The sequence below is a fragment of the Lasioglossum baleicum genome, chromosome 3, assembly GCF_051020765.1.
Source record: "Lasioglossum baleicum chromosome 3, iyLasBale1, whole genome shotgun sequence".
NCBI classification, from domain to species: domain Eukaryota; kingdom Metazoa; phylum Arthropoda; class Insecta; order Hymenoptera; family Halictidae; genus Lasioglossum; species Lasioglossum baleicum.
In genome coordinates, this window is record NC_134931.1 from 9,619,625 (window position 1) to 9,641,438 (window position 21,814).

General features: G+C 35.9%; 4 protein-coding genes across 12 annotated transcripts in view; 1 reads left to right on the forward strand and 3 right to left on the reverse strand.

Annotated features, from left to right (window-relative positions):
* Positions 1-25: 25 nt before the first annotated feature.
* Gkt (tyrosyl-DNA phosphodiesterase glaikit) lies at positions 26-3,714 on the reverse strand. Its single transcript, XM_076420300.1, has 6 exons — positions 3,509-3,714; positions 3,331-3,414; positions 2,144-3,236; positions 1,292-1,834; positions 698-899; positions 26-278 (listed from the first exon to the last, which is right to left on the reverse strand). Exons 1-6 carry the CDS (start codon positions 3,612-3,614, stop codon positions 141-143), a joined length of 2,166 nt encoding a protein of 721 aa, XP_076276415.1. The 5' UTR covers positions 3,615-3,714; the 3' UTR covers positions 26-140.
* LOC143207166 (uncharacterized) lies at positions 3,687-7,737 on the forward strand. 5 transcript variants are annotated; one of them, XM_076420329.1, is made up of 5 exons: positions 3,715-3,846; positions 4,335-4,469; positions 6,382-6,581; positions 6,752-6,895; positions 7,496-7,737. In XM_076420329.1, the coding sequence occupies exons 3-5, from the start codon at positions 6,393-6,395 to the stop codon at positions 7,580-7,582; spliced, it is 420 nt and encodes a 139-aa protein (XP_076276444.1). In that variant the 5' UTR covers positions 3,715-3,846; positions 4,335-4,469; positions 6,382-6,392; the 3' UTR covers positions 7,583-7,737. The 5 variants fall into 5 exon arrangements, with proteins under 5 accessions (XP_076276442.1, XP_076276444.1, XP_076276443.1 ...); XM_076420328.1 differs by lacking the exon at positions 4,335-4,469 and adding an exon at positions 3,885-3,956 and having other exon boundaries at positions 3,738-3,784; XM_076420327.1 differs by lacking the exon at positions 4,335-4,469 and having other exon boundaries at positions 3,687-3,846.
* A 112-nt stretch (positions 7,738-7,849) lies between these two features.
* Vps36 (vacuolar protein sorting 36) lies at positions 7,850-10,396 on the reverse strand. The gene is made up of 6 exons (XM_076420302.1): positions 9,849-10,396; positions 9,589-9,784; positions 9,162-9,523; positions 8,941-9,105; positions 8,651-8,866; positions 7,850-8,588 (listed from the first exon to the last, which is right to left on the reverse strand). The coding sequence occupies exons 1-6, from the start codon at positions 9,942-9,944 to the stop codon at positions 8,415-8,417; spliced, it is 1,209 nt and encodes a 402-aa protein (XP_076276417.1). The 5' UTR covers positions 9,945-10,396; the 3' UTR covers positions 7,850-8,414.
* A 154-nt stretch (positions 10,397-10,550) lies between these two features.
* LOC143207152 (uncharacterized) overlaps positions 10,551-21,814 on the reverse strand; it is a 131,153-nt gene continuing 119,889 nt past the window's right edge. For all 5 annotated transcript variants that reach the window (XM_076420297.1, XM_076420299.1, XM_076420298.1 and 2 more), the window contains one exon: positions 10,551-21,202. In XM_076420297.1, coding sequence (XP_076276412.1) covers positions 21,020-21,202 — 183 coding nt within the window. In that variant the 3' untranslated portion in view covers positions 10,551-21,019. The remainder of the gene's footprint in view (positions 21,203-21,814) is intronic.

A 21,814-nucleotide genomic window follows, 5' to 3' on the forward strand; every position in this document is an offset into this window, starting at 1 on the left:
CTTTTTCACTGAAATGTTAATGGTGTTTACTACAAAAGCATCCGTTTATTTAAAAAATTCTCTCGTACAGCATAATAAGTTAAAAAATAAGGTTCCGCAGGAAAGATTTCAGTATATTTTGTACAGCTCTCGAGGTCCGGTCAATCACGGCCGCAAAAGAATTCCGTGACAAATGGCTTGTCTCCTGGTTCGTACTTCTTTAAAGGTCTATCGTATGGGATGGGGAACACAGGTACGTTCTTCTCTTCTTCGTGAACCGGAAATGTCGTTGACCCCGTCTAGAAAAATGGATGTTTATTTCCTGTCTTACGGGAACGGAGAAAGATAATCATCAGACTGCGGATTTTGGGGTTGTAGCATCCTTTTTCGGTCCAGGAAAAAATTAAAAAAATGTTCAATAAGGATTATTATCTTCTGTAGTTCGTGATAAGAACCTTTGAAAAAATTAAGACGTTGTTCCAATTGCAATTTTTATGAACTAGGACATAAGAATGTGGATTTAAGTAAAAATCCTCAGTCCAGTGTTCAGAGAAATTTCAGCGGTACAGTAAAATGTTGCAAACTATTACAATTACAATTTTTATGGATTAACACTCGCACAACAGTTGGCCATTTTTATCCAAAAACTGAAGTTTCGTCGTGCGATCGTTGATTTATAAAAATGTAAAAATCCGCAGTCTGATGAATTCGTACGTACAATGAACTTCGGGATAAATATAACGCCAGCTTCGTAGCTCATGATGTAGTGACTATTTCGGAATGTACCCCAGGCGGCTTTGCTCAAGTTAGCGCTGGTAAGGACGAACCACGAAATCCTCTTCAAATCCGGCGAGAATCTCGTGTACGACTTAATATGAGGCATGGCTTTGTCTCTGGCTGTATGCGAAGCCTTCCACTGGCTGAGGATGTGAATCGATCGTCTCGTTACATATAAAAAATTGCTAAACACCGTATTTCCTCCGTAAAGTCCCCCGCGTCAAGAAACACGATGTTCCATCGAGCATCAAATTTTAGCGTTTCCCATAACAAAATATATAAATTTCAATTTGAATCACAAAAAATTTCATCCTCTGTTGCGTCGTATGCTAAAATCTCCTTAGCGTCGCACTCCTATCCCCTCCACAGCACAACGGACCAATGAGATTGCAGCGTTGACTCAGCGGTGAGTCAACACTAAATTGCTAGCCAATTAGATCACAGGAAAAGTATCTTTCACTGCTCCCAATCGTCTTACCGTCTCCCAAGTGGCCGGAGACGTTACAGAGGAAATGTGCCCCGATGTTTCACTTACTATAGATAGGATTCTATCCACTCCTGCTTAGAATGCGTCTGGAGGCTATAAGGCAAGCAACAAGACGCAACACGACAGTCAAAGCTGTCTTTATAATTTTTAATCGAGGGATAGATGAAGTGAAAATTCGGGTGGCTCTTTACCCCCTTCGCTGTCTCTCTGGACATTGAAGGTACTATCTCCTTCAGGAGCCAACTCTCATAGTTAGGGCCTAAACTGCCTATGCTGGAGCTCTGAGCAACGATTGGCCACTGAGGAGCATCCGGGGGCAAAGTAGCGTGCTTTGAGAGCACAGAAGCTAGCTTCCTGTGTCCCCATAGGTCTGTGTCACGGTTTTTGTGGCTCCCAGGGACGGAGGCTACGAAGAATACGTTCACCGACGAGAAGTCAGCTCTGCGGACGGTAGCAATCCACTCTGTCAAAGCTGGCAGCCTGTACGAGTTTAGGTAGCGCTCCAAATCCTTCTTGAAATCCGTCGGTGACTCCCCGTCGCCGGGATTCGCTGACTCTGGCAGCGGAGGCAGGTGCGGCGATATCCAGAGTCTGATCAGGACGGAATAGAACTACTTGTTTATCGTCTAAGGTTCATTCTTCGAAGAAAACAAATATTAACAAGGAGACTGCATGGTTCCAGAAATCGCATTTTGGATAAGATCACATAGACTTTGTAGTGCATACCCAGTACTGAAAAACTGTAATAGCTTAAATGATTTCAAGGAACACTTTTTTCAAGCAAGTACAACCTTTTTGGAGACACCCTGTATACTACAAAATCTACATGATCTCCACCAAAAAGCAATTTCCAGAACCGTACATCTTCTTGTAAGTCACTTTGTACAGTATTTCACAGACCCTTGAGTCCTGTTCTCCCAGTCATCTGAGTACAAGTTCGCAGTGGACACTACCACTCTTATACCTTCGTCTTTGTACTTTAGGATCATCACCTTGGTGTGGTGGCAGCCGAACCTGCTTGGCATTTGAATGGGGAGCATGGTGATGTTTAGACCCACTTTCTCCTCGTCCACTCTTTCACCATATAAAATTAGCATGTCTGTTCGCTGACCAGCCAGCAGGTATTGTAAACACAACCACCCGACATCAACCATGAAATTAATTTGTAAACTAGAATCTATTTCTCCCAAACTAATGTCTAGAATTTCGGGAAATGTTATTGAGAACTGTTGATCGTATGTTTCTTTTGCGTTTTGTATCCTTGTGAAGAATAGATGGTACGGTGCTGAAAGAGCGTACTTCAAGGCAAAGTTTCCTGGCTCGACTACAGATACCTTCAGACCATGATTCATCATCATTTTAATAGCTTTCTCTCTGAGCTCCGCTCTTGACTTTGTTGTTTTACATTGCTGGAAAGATTCTATCAGAGATGTGCTCTTAGAAGAAGAACCATGACTACTTTCTGAACTTCTAATTGAACTCTGAATACATTCTATATCATCATCGTGATTTGACTTAGACTTTTTCTTTTCATTCTGATCATTGTTAAAATTACTGTTCCTCTTTTTTCCTTGGCTAGGCTCCTCTTCTTGCATTCTTTCCTCTACCAGTTTTAGCTTAGTCAACTCCTCCTTCATTACATTTACTTTGTTAGTGTGTACGCTGCTTTTACTACTGCTGTTAGAAGCTTTGAAAAGTGCTCCAGCCACTTCGTCCATTTCTTTTAATTTATTATCCCTTCTTTCCATCGTTGTTTGCTTATGCTTCTCTATTTTGTCCTTTAAACTCTGATTGGACCCCTGATTTTTGCTTGTGCCAGTGGAAACTTTTGTTACAGATTGCGTGCTATTTTGATCACTACTCCTTTGCTTTTTTAATACCATTTGCAGTACTTTTAATTGATCTATTAAGAGGGACCGATCCGAACATTCAAAACCTGGATCGTCAGGAATATTGATCTCTCCCTCTAATTGATCTATCACAAGTTTCTCCACTGAAATAAAAGGTTAACTGTTTTTCTTGCTTACCTTGATTGAATAGAAAATACGATTGAATAGGAATATACGAAATTAATAAGTATTACTCACGATGTGGATGTGACATCTCGTTGAAGTGAATCGGATTTTTTCGGTAACATTTTTCCATGTAAGGACATTTCTTCTTAACCGAACCTTCAATTTTATAAAGCACAATGTTATATCAATTCTGTGCGGTTAGGCTTTAACCTCAAAAATATAGAAGATTGCCTACAGACTACTTTCTTACCATCATTGCTATAAGACGTCATTGCCATCGCCATGCAATTCACAACACGAACACTCAAATATGAATTTAAATATAATTTTATTAAAAATATACAAAAAATGACCATGGATTTATGTCACAGATTTTTGGATAAACACACGGATTATTATTGTAATAAACTGCAGAAATGAAAAACAGAGGGCACTTGAGGCACTTCTGTCTTTGTGACGCTAGTGCATTTTAAATGGCGCGCTTGCAGTGATGGTGGTTGAATGTTTCGTCAATTTATTTAAAAAAGTGAGGAAAACGTGTAAAAATGTGCCGAAAGTGGTCGGTGAAGTAGACGTCGGTTGTTCATGGTAAGTTTTTGCTAAAAAGTTATGTATGTCTGTTGTAGTTGCATGAGTTATACGGATTAGAATGATACCGCATCATGATGACATATACATAGGAGACTGTATATGTAATTGTAAGTACATACATAGTAATAGATGTAATAGAATAGATATTTTAATGGTTCGATTTTGTGGGGTTCTAGAGGCTCATTCAAATATTGATATCACACTTGATGTTGTAAAATAATATTTAGTATATTAATATAATAACATATATTATAGAAATACATACAGAATGTTAGAGATCATGTCGAAAAAATGATAAATCTCAGTCGGTAACTCGAAGTAAAATGATTAGATTACTTCAAATCGATTTTGAAATGCACTCCTGACATGGTTTAATCATTTTTGGGAATGCAAATTACAGCAGAAGATCGCGATAGGGACACTTTCCTTCAAAATTCAAAATCGTGTAGCAATTTAAGATTCACATTCTGAGAAAAATATTATAGTTGTCTCTCAGGTTTGACGAGATATAAGAAGATTTCGACTGTCAAAGGAAAAACGAGATTAACGTTGTCGCGGCAGAATACTGCTGTCTGATACCGAAATCCTGATGAGAATCAGAAACGAAAACTTTGCCAGATGTACGAAAATATTGAATTTAAGTAATATACTGCAATAATGCTTCTCATGAAGATTTTACGATTTTATATGATCGCAGAAATGTATAGTGGATATAATTGTAAGATTGAAGCTTCGATTTGACAATCAAGTTTTCTTTAATATTTAGTGAATCATCTTTCCGCGAGCTCTTAACTTATCACGAGACGAATTTTCTCGTAAATGACTCATTCTTTTTCACTCATTTTTATCAGTGATTTATATTTGAATTTGCTGAACAATTTCAACACACCAAAAAAATGGTGCACCTTTGTATATACCATTTTTTTAATTGTATCTGTATATGTATATATGTACATCGAATATATTGTACATCAATAAATAATAGTTTATAGCAGTAAACATGTTTACTGCATCGAAAGAGTGAATCACGTTAAATTGATGAGCGGATGAGTACTATTTCGTAGAAATGGAATTTTTATATTTTGCTTATGCAATTTTTTAACAAGATTCTTTAATAACAAAGTATTTATTATTTCCTTCACACGATGTGAACGCATACCCAAGTAGCCACAAGTAGCCACGTACGTCCCTAAAACGTACGCAGAATGGACGTAGGACGTTTGGACGTGAACCGTACGTTTTAGGGACGTACGTGGCTACTTGGGTATCCTCGCGATTTATCGAATGCGTTTTAATGAACAACGAACTTGCTATTGGATGGATGAATTTGTTTATCTGAACAGAAGTGATAAAATAATCATCAATCCGTAAATGCTGCATACAATCAAATATTGTTTAATAGTACATAGTACGATTACGCGAATTCAATAACGAAAATTGTATGTTGAACACGAACGCGCTATCAGGAATCTTTCCCAATGATAAGATATTACTTTACGGAAGGGAGGACACTAGGTACATATAATTGCATTTGTGGCTCATCGCAATAGATTCTCGATTGGATCGTCCAAGCGAACGGACGTGCGTTCGGATATTGTTAGTTAATTTACTTCGAATATAAAAATGACAGGTGAGCACCTCAATTTGTGACGTGTCTATAATATTACGATTAACATTTGTTATCGTATCACTTTTCTTCGTAAAATTAATTTTGTCAATCTTTATCGATGAACACTGAAAATTGCCGTGTCAAATGCTTCATTCTTATTATTAGACTATACATAGATCTCTTGCATTTAAGACAAAAATGAGTGCAAGAATCTAAGAATGCTGCTTTATTATTCTCAATTCATTACATTTCCAATGTAACGTAATAGCATATATGTTACATATTGACTTTGCTATTTAATCCAATTGATAACGCGATACCGCGTAATGGCTGCAAGTATACATTATACATATAGAATTATTATATAGAAAAGATTAAAATATTAAACAGCAGTGTCTAATACCTGATAATATTCTTATATAAATATTTCTATCTTTTACAGATATCGAAGTAGTGTTATAGATTTTTAAACTCGACGATTATAAAATAAAGCAAAATGCACCTGTGATAAGAAGGGAATTTTTTGATTTTAGAAGTGCGTTAATTGCGGTTATCGTTATCTTGGATTTTCTGTTAATCTTATCGCTATGGGCGTATCCCTGTCTAAAATGTAGAACTGTTCACTTTGCCTTTTATCGAATACTTTACTTAAATCAAGAATTATAATCGCGCGCGCTCGACTTTAGTCAATATGTGATCAAAAATGAATTGTTTTATTTATGAGAAGATTTATTGAATTACAACCCAAGTAGCCACGTGTAGCCACGTACGTCCCTAAAACGTACGCAGAATGGACGTAGGACGTTTGGACGTGAACTGGATCTGAAACGTACGTTTTAGGGACGTACGTGGCTACTTAGGGAGAGACAGTCTATATTGATTAACTATCGAGGGCCTAATGATCGTGTTAATGTTTATCATAGGATACAGATGGATGAAATATACTGGGGCCCGTTACACGGTGCCAGGAATGATCTCGATTGGCACTGATTTAGATGGTAGAAATCTTGTTGTTGGCCGTGCTTTTCATCACGGCGACATGTTACCAGCGAAGGTGAAGCCGGAACATGGCGTTGCCTACGTTTGTCATGCTGGACAGGAGCATATGAAACACGATTTCGAAGTAAAAACCAATAATTCATTACGCAATTCCTGTTGTTTCCAAATTAGAAACTATAGATTTTAACTTCATTAGATTAATTTGCGGAATCCTTGATCGTTCCAGGATTAATCGATCCTATCGCATAACGCTCTAATTTACGGTCTTGACTGGACAGTTTTTTTCTTGGGTAGATTCTGATGCCAGCCGACTTTAAATGGGTTCATGCATCAAATGGTTACGTCCCAGAAGGTGCAGTTGAGGGTGGAAGGACAATGGATGGGGAGATGCTTTATGTTGGTCGTACAATCCACATGGGGGTTCCATGTGGTGGAAAGGTCAGCCACCAGTAGTGGTTAAAGCCTATTTTATTTTTAATTGTTTTTACAGCTTTGATTTTCCCGCCCTTCAAAATAGATTTTAAAAAATGCATCAACTTGACTAACATATTTTTTAATCTACAAACAGAATTTTTAAATTTGCAATTAAATATTCGCATTAATATTTACTCAGTATGTTCTGGACAACATACACAGCAGTCAACTTGTTTTATTTAAGAACAATTGGTGATCGATGGAATTATATCATTTCAAAGTAAACACTTAGACAAGCCGGTGACTTATATCGCATTCGACGTCTACATTTTTATTTAATTGTTTATATATTTCTCTTTACAAACAAGCACCTTCAAATAATTAGCGTTAAACAGAAAAACGATTTCAGCGAGTTTGAATCACTCAATCACACTCGATGAATCACATGCATTTCCGTAATATGATTAGTTGTTGGAAACCAATCTAATCATTATTGTCATTTGAAAGTATTTTCTACGACTAAAAGTGTCACAATCCATGAAATTGTTTTTTGCGCGCATAGAATATTAAGTACTTGTTGAGTAATAGTAAAGGTGTCAGTAATATCGATCTTGTTAATTTCAGATACAACGATCTCACGGCGTACTTTATATTCCCTACGAAGGAAGAGAAATCCCTTGCAGGGATTACGAAGTGTTAATACAAAACTAATAGAATAACTGTAATTTTTTAAATGTAATGGTCATGAATAACTATACATACTAATCATCGAGAACTTCAAATAGGTTTAAGAAAAAGCACATCTATCATTATGTTCATTTCAGTCTTTACATGACATGTGTAAAATAAACCAACTTTGGTAACAATACCAAGATAGTCATTTAATATCAATCTTTCGAAAAATTTTTTAACGATTTAAACAGTTTTATTTGTAAAAAAAATAGTAAGCGGTGAGAACTATAATAAAACAGGGGTGTATAAGCGAAATTTGTAACATTGTTTATTTACAAATGTTTATACATAATAATTGATACACAGATATTTTTGTAGAATATTTAGCAATTATATATTGGTAACCTTACGTTAATACAACCATCATTCGAAAGCAATCTCCTATGCATTTTGGTGTTTATTACCAGACTGCGAATTTTATGCGCTCATAACGATTTTCTGCGATTCGCATGATTAAAAAATTTGCCAAACATTTTCAAGATTCATGTTTTATTTCGATCGTAATGAATCGAACAATTACATCTTCACAAACAACTGCAGTCCATTTGTTGCGAATTCATTGTAATCTGAAAGATGATCATAAGACGATTGCAATAAATATTAATCTAAAATTATGGACAATAAATTTTCTATCTGTAAATCAAGGCATTATTTATATTTTTTAAAATATTTTTCTTTCTTTTATGTATGTAAAATGTAAAGGCACAAAAAATATATGAACATTTCATAATGAATTCTATGTCGTGGACAAAGTACATCTGCTTAAGAAGTAACATGTTTCTATAATTATGCGATAACGAGGGAACTGTTGTTATTCGTCTCCTTCTAAAAATAAATTCGGGTAGAATCTTAAAGCTTCGATCGTATCGTCTCTGCATGCTTTTCCATATTTTTCCGTGACTAGTAATCGTTCACGAGCTAAGAGGACTGATATACCATCTGATTGAGCAAGCTCTTCCGCGGTTAGCGATCCTCTTTCTTTTATCTGTACAAAACGATGAATTGAAAAATAGAAACTTCTGTAAAAATTTTTCTAAATTTACTTACTAAGTCTGCTATGAAGTTAACTATGGCGCTATCGTTATGAGAACGAATCTGGAGAACCATAACTCCGCTATCGAAAATTCTCAGCACCACGGGCAAACCTAAAGGTGCTAATTGTCTACTGGCGTTTAGTAAATCTTCTGGTGACAAAAGTTCCAAGCCTCTGGCTCTATTCACACGACAGTAAACGTCTGTTAACGTCATCATGCCTCCAACTTCCTACAAATTAGACTTCATTAATCGTACTATACATTCGTCGAATTTTGTCAGCAGTAATTATTAAGTGTATTGACTTTAATAGGTTCTTCCAAGATATCAGCTAATTGTTTAGCCAGTTGCTTGAAGTATTCGTTACTGCTTCTGTACGCGTCTCTAGTCACAGGGTCATCAATGCCAAGGCTCATTAAGTAAGACTTAAATCTGACTGTTTCATCCTCAGTGATGTCCCCTTGCCTCTCCTGCAATGGTCTTTGATTATGAATGTCAATTTTACAAGGTAGCTGTCGAGAGTCACCCGTATTTTCGCTGAGATGGTTTTCGAAATGGAAACCATGTCTTTGGCCATTCCCATGAGCTTCCTGAGATCTTGAAAAGCCATTGATATACTGTCGTCTGTCGCTTTCTGTTGCTCTTGAAGGCTTCTCTCTATTCCTATGATTCCAGTTCTGGTTTTTATTTGTGGAAGCGGTTTAGCAGTGTGCCTGCTATTCTGAGTGTCGACATTGTAATAACTGGCTGGTGTAATGGGTGAGAATTCCCAAACTTGTTTCGAAATAGTATCGGATAAGTGGACAATGAAGGTAGAATCTAAGCCTTCTTTAAATGAGAGTTTTATGTGATTGTGAATACTACTGTCCAATGGGCCGGGCAGTTTATCTGCAAGAGAAAAGATTATAAGAATATAATCGAATATTTAGATATAAAATACATGTAAAACATACTGCTTGGGGCTTCGGAGAGGTGCATGATGAGTTTTTTACTACGTCCAAAGGAGAACGGACTAGGGACTTCTTCTTCATAAAAAATAATATGATGAAGGGACAGTGAAAGACACGTATGGCCACGAGATATGTCACCAGGTTTCCCCCAGAGAATTCTATGACTTGTGAGTATGAGCTCACCGCCTTCAAAGCTTGTCTGTCAACAGATACAGGTTATGTTTCGTTTCATTCAAATACTATTTATAATTAATTTTAAATACCTTGTTGTCACCGTCGTATAATCGTACACCGATGTCACGTCGAATATGATTTTCACACGGATGAAACCGTGCCTCGACGTATTCGAACCTGTTCATTGTGTTTGGAGGTTATGGCAGAAGTCAAGGTGTTCGTTTCAACGATTCTCGAAGAAGTCACACGATGTGGGTGGGACCACCATCAATTCTACAGTATTACGACAATCTAGGGATCTAGAATTGATTATTGATCTATTTTTTTTTTAACACTGACCGCATAATTCGAAGTTTTATCTTCGTTCGAATCCCACAATTTTTAATGGAACATGGAACACAGCAGCGACACGAGATTGGATGAGTACCAGACCATTTCGTACTGACTCATCATCATGCTCATCATCTCATCAGCACTGGCATTCTGCTGATATCAATTTTCATTGCTGTAATTTCTTCCTACATTATTGCTAAAAGATAAATATTCTTTATTCGTAAAATATATCGAATAAATTTTATTGTTTAGAATAACTATGAAATTGTAAGACCGGTTGACAACCAGGTTTATAAATTAATCAAACCAAAATGGCACCTCGGGAAATAATTTCCTACCTGAAAGAAAAACAGGTATAAATAAATAATTTGAGAAAAGAGATATGATTAATTATTCTTTTGTAATGTTAGGACGATAAGGATCCAGGTTTACGAACAGTAGAAAATTGAAAGCATTAGTTGTTACTTCAAATATATGTGTTTCGAATTTATTCAGTAAACGAATCGTGTAAATAGAACCGCAACCATGATTAACAATGATCATCTTCCGTGTGTTTATCACACGTTTGTATAGCGATTAACGTTTGTCATTTGTAATATATTTTCTTCACAGTATTAATGTAAGGTGGTTGTTCTTGTTTTTTTTTTGTTGGATTGGTTTATAATTAAATACAATACAATGTTAATGTGTAACGATACACCTTTATATCTTCCACAAGCACAAGCTCGAACGTACCTTATCTTAAGGGATATGTTACTATTGCTAAAATCAATATTTAAATCTAGACGAATCTTCCCGTTTAGTTCTTCAGTTTTCTCCCATTCAATAAATCTAGATTTTTTTAAATATAGACACATAACACCAAGATCAGGAAACTGAAGGAGTAAAAGTACACACACGATGAATACTCCTTGATGGTACACAGATAATTCACCCCTTCACAGTTCTCTTTAGAAAAAAGTATTCCACAGACTGAATCAATTAAAACTATCGTCGGAAATCTGCTTTCCTTTCATTGTACTAATATTTACCTTTCGTCTATTTTTTGCAAAAAAACATACGAGCTTTACAAAGTCAATTCATCCTTTTAAAATTATAGTTCTTTCTTTATAATAATCGATTTAATTTCTTTAGCATTTTCAGTTTCTATTTAACACGTTGACTGCTACATAAATTAATTATTTTCATTGCGATATAATCGAGTAGACCAAATTTTATTAGCCCAGGTTAGAAAATTCAAAATAAGATTATCCTTGCGATTTTTCTAGAAAAATTTACAAGCAGATCTTTTTAAAACTTTTACGATGATTTATCTTATATTCAAGGAATATGTACTAATTTTTTGTTGTTGCAAAATGTGTAGCATATTTTTATATATGTATATTGTATACATATATGTATTCAAACTTGTGAATATATGTATATGTATGTATGTATGTATGTACATATATATATATATATATAGTATACCTTTTAATTTATACCACAATAAAGAAAAATCAAATCATGAGAATTAAAGGAATGGTCTCTCTCGTCATAATATTTATATTTACACTTTCGGTGTAATTAATTAAATTGTTTTGACTTCGTGGATTTTTTGAATGGTCGATTTGGCGGTCAACGTGTAAAATAGTAGCATAATTACAAAACGTGACCGTTTTCGGAAGAAGATTGCGATTCAATGGATCCAGTCCGCGTAGCATTGTCATCTATAAACGCTTTAACAATTCCCTTAAGTCCGTTCAATGTACAATAGGTGTGTTGCGACTTTCGAATATACACTTTGAGATTCTCGAACGAATTCCCGCAATCTAATCATCGCAATACAATGGTACGCACGAGCAATAACCCGATAATGTAATTAGAAAGGGCTTGGCAAGGATTGTGTGTTCTTCGAAAAGTTTCACCTTAATCAATAAGATACAAAGATTAATGCATATACAGGGTGAGGTGAATGTGCCCTTATCATATCACAGAGAGGCGTAACAAAAATATAAAACAATTTAAACTTATATAGTACTTTTTGTATGAATCGTACACTCATGCAACGGCCTACGCGTTGCGATTCGTACCAAAATGACTGGTCGTGATAGAATAAACTATAAAATGTTACAACACGATAACTACCAGCAGTGATTTAATAACCGCTCAAAATCTATGATTCGAAATATTAAACCAAAAATAAAAAGTGGTTGATAAAAAATATCAACCAAACACTAAATAATTGATGAAATGCTTCCCATTTTATTCTTTCTTGAACAAAATAATTAATGAAGGAAAGAATTTCCAAGTAAATTACCCTTTTCATTAATAACATTTACATAAATATTTCGTTTAAAAGATACTATATTCGAAATAAAATGTGTTATTTCTTGATAGAACCCTGCAGTGAAGAATAAAAATACGAAATGTCCGGGATATCTTTACGTATCGATCGTGTTTTTTAATCTTCCACATATGCATTTAACTCTAAACTGGTAATGTATGAGTTGTTTCTGGAAATGAAATAGAGTCTGTTTCATAATACGTAGGCATAAAAACGACGAAGAAAGTTCAAGCAAACGCGGGTCCTTTTATTTGACCCCGTTTCCAGTTCTGCGGCCATTTTCGTACTCCAATTACATTCAGCTGACGTTCTCTATAAAATATGTCATCTTTATAGTTAACGAATTTACGTTATCAATCCTCTAATAGCATAAATAGATGAAAATTTAATGCTTTGAGGACGACTGTCGCCATTTTGACGGTACAAGGCTCACGCGGATCTAGCTCTAACACAGTTTCTTAAGTAACAAGTTCCATTATTAAATATTGTGGTACATGATCTAGTTTACCGAGCAAAATATTTTTAATATTTTTACAAATCCTCTCACACTAAACGGTTGAAACAGTAAAAAGACTAAAAGAATTTGAGGATATCCATATATTATTTGCAATTTTTTGAACTTACTGAAGAAGGAAGTTACTGTTTACTGGTTCTTGCAATCGATGCAGAAAATTTTCATTTTGCATAAACATTCGTAAGCTAGCAGTAGATCTATAATAGTTTAAAAATAAAATGTCTATTTTATTTGTAGCCCTAGGAAAACCTTAAGGAAATCGATGTTCACCCGCGAGTCCGATAAATTAATCCACAAGAATCGACGTCTGCATAATCACGCGCAGTCAACAATCACTGTAGCACAAGTATGGTTATAATTTGGGAACAAGGCCAAATAGGGCGCATATTTCTATGAACTTCCTGTATCGATTTTCTGACCCGAGTCTACCGCTGCAGCGGGTCCTGCACAATACATATGTATACACGAAACGCATAGAAAAATGACATTTCTATAAAATCAACAATCATATTTGTGCATGATAATCTCCGTAACAATGGTTACCAATGATGTTCATTCTGGTGCGAATCGCTTAGCATTATTATTGTCATCATCACTCTGTTCTCCTGCTCTCTTTTTCTCTTTATCCCACTTCTTACAATCTTTCACACGATTCCTCGCACTCTGTCATAGTCATCGTTCCATTTTCTCTCGTTCACTCTAATAATCCGTTTTCTTTTCCTCTCATCCGTCTACACATTCATCCTCTTATTACACACACATTTGTTCTCTCTTTCTCTCCTGCCTCTCTCTCTCTCTCTCTCTCTCTCTCTCTCTCTCTCTCGCTCTCTGTTTCTTAATTTCGTCTATAGCTAGCCTCTGACAAAACTAAATTTCGGTAAACGAGAAGCAAGCTATTGAACGCCATCAATATTGTTCTCTCCCTGTCTTCGTTCTGCGCCGTATGTAATATTTTCCAGTTTAATAGTAAACTTAGTATGTATCGTAACACGTGCACACGCGACACGCACAACCATGCTGTTGACCTTGTTAACTGTTTAATTAATTAATGGGTCAAGGCGCGAGTGTGGGCGTGCGTGCGAGCACCTCATAGGTATTAAGAATAAAAGATTAATTTTGTGCTGATTTACAACAGTGTTAAATGATCGTTCGACTTACATGTATACAGATTATACATTACGTACTACGTACGATTTTACCAGCGCAGAGTGCACCGCGGGGACAACTAATTAGTCGTGGCTCACGGCGGCCATTTCTCCCCGGGATAGCTATCGATGCCTCAATTAGGCACGCGGCTTTGATCAAAGGTCATTTACAGGGTAGCCCCAAAAACGAGGCACGACGAAATATGCAATTTTTAGCAGAGAAATGTTGTACGTAACATCTTTTTAGTCGCGATTTTCACCCAGCAGGCTAACGAAAATTTTTAAAAAATTGAATGTTAAAAAATCAACGAAATGAAACGTTTTACACCCCCATACGATCTGTAGGATGCAAAATTCACCCATTTTCTTGTTTTAGTTATTGTGATGTTTTTTTTAAATTTCAGAATGAAAGTTGATGCATTTTCTTTGTTTAAATACAGTGTAACTGAAAATACAGTGTTTCTTTAAACTGTAACATAAACGAAGTATAATTTGTTAATTTCAAGTATAAAGCTAAAATGGGCAAATTATTATACTAGAATCTTTTATACAACTATTCTCAAGCATCATATGGCGATCACACCAAATTAATTTTCATTTTAAGAAATTGATCGCTCCTCATGTACAAATCGTACGTGTTCCATAAATGTTAAACATAAACGCTCAAAATGATATACATACGTATAATAAGGTGAAAGATGTACACAATTTTTCGCAATAATTTTAGAAGACAAATGTTTAAGAGCATATGTTTATTTAATCTTTTCTGATTTGAGTTCTGTATCCTTAGTTTTGGGGACACGCTGTGGAAAAATAGTCACGCTATTACATTCATTACTGTCACCCATTAAATTTCGATCAATGCATTGTTAGCACGGGATCTGTGTCCGAAATTTGCGGGTGACAATCTATAGGTTCGAGGTGCGGTTGGCGACTCGCCTAAAATTATAGGTCACTAAATGCAGAAAATCGCATTATCACCGGCATGTAACAGATATTATAGATACAGTCGGATCGATAATACTTGTTCATTCAAGGCCATTCCCATCGTCGCGAGTCTCGCTGGGAATAGTTCGAAGTTCTTAACAGTAATTCAAAGTTTCTAATCTCGCTTTGGGAGCATTCTGGGATAGAATATCGTCTTTAGGCCATTTGGGAATTTTTTAAAATGAAATCAAAAGACTGTTCTGCATTGATTTGTTGTATACTTGTTTACTATCACCTGAAGCATACAATTATACATATATACAGGGTGTCCCAGCTAACTTGACCACCTTGAATATCTTTGTTGTTTTTAAAGATACGCCAAATGTCTGAAGGACAAAGTTGAATGGTAAAATGGGGCTCATAATATACCAACAAATTTTTTTTTTCATGGAATTTTTTTATGAGATTTCAATTAATAGTACTAAGACGTTAGTGTTTACTTACTTATGTAACGTCTTGGTACGACAGTAATGGTATTTTAGAGTTTTTTAAATTGAAATATCTCCTGAACTACTAACTTTTCGAGTCCAGCTGCATCGATTGATGTATTAAAAAATACCTCATTCCATTTAAAAAATGAAGGTGACCTTGAAATCTCATAAAAAAAATTACATGAAAAAAAATTTTGTTGGTATATTATGAGCCCCATTTTACCATTCAACTTTGTCCTTCAGACATTTGACGTATCTATAAAAACAACAAAGATATTCAAGGTGGTCAAGTTAGCTGGGACACCCTGTATATTCTTCAGCCATAATACTTAAAATTGTACGAGCTGCAATTTTTTTTTAACAAGATCTGTTTAAAAAAAGAAGCGTTTCATTGAATGACACAACTGTAATCATTTTGATAATTCGAAACAAAAAATGAAGTAGGATTTTTATTAGTATAAATGTAACTATGATGTGGACAAAAATGAATAGGTTATCTTATTGTTCAAAGAAATGGTGGCACTCTGAAGCTCTAGTTTTGATTTCTTAGCATCTTTGGCCTTTCGGGTAGTCAAAGAATTAGAAGAAATCTTCCGAAAATATTTCTGAAAATTAGAAGAACTTCTCGACCAGAACACCCCCTTAATTGCTAATTAAAATTACCGGGCTTATTCGTAGGGTGGTTAAGCACAAGAATTTTTGTTGTGAACGCAACAGTTCTTGCATAATCGTATTCCAAAGTGAAAGTGATACAACTTCATTCGAGACAACGATGATCTTCTTCTCGATCGGGTAAATATAAAATAATCTGTCCAATTTTGGCTCTCAAACATTGATTTTTACAAAATTTTTTATCTCTTTGATTAGAACACCGTCGAAGCCGCAGTCTTTTAAAATCATGCACGGCTTCGATCGCCTGCATAGATCACGATTAATCAGAACGATCCCCGCGGATCACTTTGCGCGCAACGATGTAAACAGCGATGGGCACGGTAGGGGCCCCTCAATTGCTTGCTTCTCCCATCAACCTCTCTCATGCAGCGCGCACCTTCGCTGCCCAGCGGTGGCTCATGCCTTCGTTTTCCTCCTCGTACGTCTCTCTGTAGCCGACGCCGACGACGAAGACACAAGGCACCGCACCGTTGCGCTCTATACGAAAGAGAGGTTGGTGGGGGAAGCTCAACGGATCCTTCTTGTCCGCGGCGGACCAACTTGCCCATCACTCATGTAAAGATACATATCGTCCACGATGGATCATTTACAAATATATTTACGGAGTTAGTGAGAATTCAGCGATATTAGTCCCATAGTAAGTTGGCGATAGAAAAAACCTGAATAAGTTCATAAGTATGGATTTCAAGTAGTCTGCGTTTATGACAAAAAATGTATAGTATAGAGTGTAAAATTCTCTCGTAATGGTATCTATAATATATCATCGTAATGTATAGTATAGATGTATATGTATATACATGGTATCTGTGTAATGTGTGTCTGTCTGTCCGTGTATGCATGTACGTGCGAGAATCTCCGTGGTATGCCTGTGTATACGTGTGTATACGAAGGATCGATTTTTAAGTTAAGTATAATCGTGTACGAAGAGGTACAAAATTTATAGGTATAGAATAGGCTATGAGGTCCGAAGGGCTATCTAATTCATTCGATTCGCGCAGACGATCCCGTTGGCAGCGATTTACTCGAAATCCGCCATTCTTCAATGAATTATTTATTCTAAACTTCAATACATCTCCTGAGGTTCTTTCTAACAAATCAATTTACTTTTCGACGCTCAGTTTTCAAAATTTACCGAGTGTTGGATCTTATCGGGGCTCTGAAAAAGTGACTATTTCATATATTAATAATATTCGATAGTGATGTTATTTGGAAAAATTACAATGCTGAATTTATCCAGATTTTACCTGATTTTTATTACAATGTATTATCTATGCTTGAAGAAATAAAATGGTAGTAATTTATGATGAATAATATTATAACATTAGTTAAATTCATGAAAGAATTATTTCCTGTAAAGTCATTTACAATCTCAATATTGATTAAATAAATGATTAAATAAATTGATTGAATAAATAAATTGAATATTGATTAATGAAAATGGGGATCTTAAGCCAGCATAATCCAATTCTTTTTTACGAAATGATTTATAAGGTTTGTATGAATAAATGATACAAAATATACAGAATGGAAATATTGTATTATCTATTTTTCAAAAGAAGAAAAGAAGAAAACGTCGAGTATAGCAAATATACTACCAATGTCATGTACACAAAGTGACAAAAATTATACAGGATGAAAGTGTTGAATGTCTGCGTTTTGTAGTTCAAACATCCTCGAATTCAGAGGGTCAATTTTCCCATTTTCCGAGCCGGAAAGTAAACTCATTCAAACAACAGTAACATATCACTGATCAGTGTCATCTTCCAGCGTTCGTGCAAACAAATATCCAACGGGACCGCAGCCGAGCGAATGCTAGGATCAAGTCGACGCGAGAATTTCATAAAACACTACCTCTCATTACAAACAACCGGCAGCGGTTTCGCAATCGACCCTGCATCGTTAGAAGATTGTATAGTTCGGCCGAGCGCCGGTCACAGTTTCGTTTTATGGGAATGAATGAAGGATGAAACTCACCGACGATCTCGGCAACACGAGAATATGTGGGAATCACGAAGGCAGATCGTGCATGTGTGTCGATGAGGGAACAAGAAGAAGAAGAAGAAGTCGAAGGTATATAGTATACCGATGATGAGAGGGAATAAACGATCTTGCGAATCGTTTTCTTTTTTCGAGATTGATCGTCCACGTCTTGAAGAGAGTGTGCTCCATGTGGGAGCACGTCGTTAATAAACTCTGTACAAACATTAACAGTCCATTTGAGAACAACATTTCGATAGTTTACATTTCGATAAAACCCTGAATTAGAGCTTGTATCATCCATAAATACAGTGGGAATCGCGCGTGATCATTCTCATTCGCGCGAATCGCCGAAACACTTCTCTCTCTCTCTTTTTTTGGTTTTATTTTTTCAAATCCTTTTCTTTTTAATCAGCGGCTCGAGAAACGAAGAGCGACGTTTTGATATGTCGAAGTGAAAGAATACAACGTTCAATGAATAGACTGCGGATTATATGTACGCATTTATAACAAAAATTAGTAGATGGAATACAAAACTACGAAGACATTAGAAGAGTTTAACACTGAATTTACCAACCCCGGCCAAATTGTCTGGTTCCAGATTATTTATTTTAGAATTGTTGGAATTACAAAGACTCTATCGCAGGACACGATTAAATCAATTTCTCAAATCAAACATATACTGTAATAAAAATAGCAATTGTCATTCTTGTGAACATTGTAAAGCACCGCATGCCAGTCACTTTTCGTGCTCTGTAGGTTTCGTGTTAAGAACATCGTTACATTATTTTCGAATTACAAAATGTTTCAAAGAAAACATTTGTTTTTATCTTACTTCTGTTCCTTGCAACCAACTTCGAACATTCTTGCGTAAAGATCCGCAGTCTAGTGATAAACAAGAATTAAAAGAACGCAACATTAAATAGGTAAATAAGTGTTTCCCTGTTTAGTGTTAAAACAGGAGTGTTTTTATCTATTGTGTTGGTCTATAACGATTCCTTGTGAATTGTAATTGTTTAAACAAGAAAGGAACAATTGGTAATTGTTCCAGAAGGTATGAGAAGTGCTCCACTTGTCTAATTTGATTAAATAAAATGGGAGCAATACAAATTTTGGTTGATTTGTCGATCGGTGCGTGAAGAATACAGAGTTTTTGGAAAATGCGGAACGAATAGCGATCAGAATGTCGTTTTCATTGGCCTTGGCGTTCATCGGCCGTATATAAAATATTAATATAAATATTTGAGCCTCGTATAGGGAACCTTGTAGTCGCTGTGAAGGTTCTTTTGAACCTTGGAGGGACGCGCAATGGCGAGCGACGATGTAGATCCGTTTATAGCTTATAGCGATTTTGTGCCTGACGATGATTATTTTTTGGTTTTTTATTTTCTTTAACTTTTTGATATCGATATATCAGTCTGGAAACGATCAATAGCTCTGTGGCTCGTGCATCTCCGTCGATTGTCCTCCTCGTTTTAATTCCGTTTTCGTTCGTCTCTTGCCCTAATTGCCTTAATTCCATCGACGTTGACGCGTTCCAAGCGAGTTCATAATCACAGAGCCGTCGTTCTATTTTTTTGTTTTTTCGTTTTTTCTCGTTTTGGAATCTTACATTTAAGCAACACAACATATCATGCATTTCCCATTTAGTTACACGTACGATAGGATACGAGCTTTGACATTGATAATACCACTTATTCGGAAATGATGATGGATCTTAAATTGTTCAATTATTATTTTGTGTATGTGTGTTGTTATATTTTTTTTGGTTTTTCTAGTTCCAACGTATCGGTTGTACTGTGTAGGAGTACTCGCAGGGGCGTGCAAAATTTTTGAGAAACAAGAATTATTTTGTATTCCATGCGTTTTAATTAAAATTTTTTGCATATGCAAATTGATAATCTAGTGCAGCGGGATAAAATAAAGATAGTAGAACCGTAACTATTTTTTTATCAAACTTCCAAGATCTGCAATTTGACTCTGTATTCTTCTTTAATTTTCCCGTACCCTATGCACTCGGATCAATTTTATTTCAATAATACTAATTCAGCAATGTTCTATAATTTTCAATGTTTGATGTTTTGACTAAAAGGCTATGGTGTTTTCAATAAATCATGGGAAAGCTCTCTTTTTGGGGATTATTTCATTCATCAGGGTGTGAATTCCTTTGACTCTAATATGTTCTTCATCTTTCCAACATAATTTATGGAGGTAAACAATTAAATTTGTAATTTTGGAATCTTACTCGAACACCAATCGTCATCTACATGTGCCGACATCAGTTTTTGGTACAGTCAGCACAATTTTATAGTCCACAATTCAGATAAAAAAGGAACTTTAGATGTATCCCCTGTTATCTCATTTCCGATCAACTCTACTACCTTCATTCTATTTCATTTTTACCGAGCTTCCTCAATTAATTTCGCAAACGCTATAAGTACTCCAATATCTAACAGACATAATCAATTGAAATAGAGCGATTGCACGCCCTTGCTACTTGTTAGAGTATAGAGGAGAACGGTGTAGCGCCGGAGACCCGGGTAAGTCGCTTACATAGTTAGTTACAACACTAATGGAAAAATGTCGTGAGGTTTTGAGGCCTTAACATGTTCAGCACCCTGTAAATTCACCATGTATGTACGTAATTCGCCATGTGATGCGCCTCAACGAAATGGACGAACGCTGTTTGTCAATCTTACGATAGCGAACGTAACGACTAAAGCTTTTCTACGGCACTTTGGCTACATCACGGAAAAAAACTAGAGTATTCTATGCGGAAAGTCGGACAACATTACCGTTCTCCAAGTATACTTCACGACCGTAATGGACATATTAATCGTCCCTACATTTCTCGTCTGTTTTCGATCGACAGAATTCACTTTCTTAGATGATGCCATTTGGCGATCGGATGTCTGATGTTCGTCAGCATCAGGGTCCAATGCTGCAGTGCTCTTCCGGTTGACGTGGGACCAACTATAATATGACCCACCGAGTATGGCTTCGAGCTTATGCTCTGGTCTCCGCTTACCTCTGCCACGGTTAGTCTCAGCTGGATGTTCTGAAAGCAAAACAAATAAATACGTGTATTCGCTTCTGGCCATGATTGATGGAATGATCGACTTCGTGATCGAGAACACGATCAACCCTTCTACAGTAGAATGATAAAAATGTTCGCCATTTTGTGTTTTTGAATACGTTCACCGCCTGGCAGAAAATATTCGATCAAAGTCGTAGGTACCATCAGTGGAAGATTATTTAGATGAATGTTAAAAATGAAAAACTGTGTTTGCTGTATATTAGTAGTGGAATATGATGGCGGTGTTGGATGTTTCAAGAAGAATGTATATTGGTAAAATGATGGATCGTCATGTTGTCTTACTGCATATGAAATAATTTATTGATTTTATCTTGTATATTTTTTGTTTCACTTGTATTCATTGTTCACTGCTGTGAACATTGTGAAGTGGTAGATCAAAGTATTAGAACCTTCATAATTAGACTGCAGATTTCTAGGCTAGATAAAAATTGTCTGCACTGATTTCAAGATCAAGAGCTAATTAGAAATATTTGGAGAGGTGGGGGTTGATGTACTGATGTTCTTGAATTTTTTTAATGTTCCTATTGTTTTGTATTTCACATCTCGATGTTCTTCATAAATGCACAAAATCTA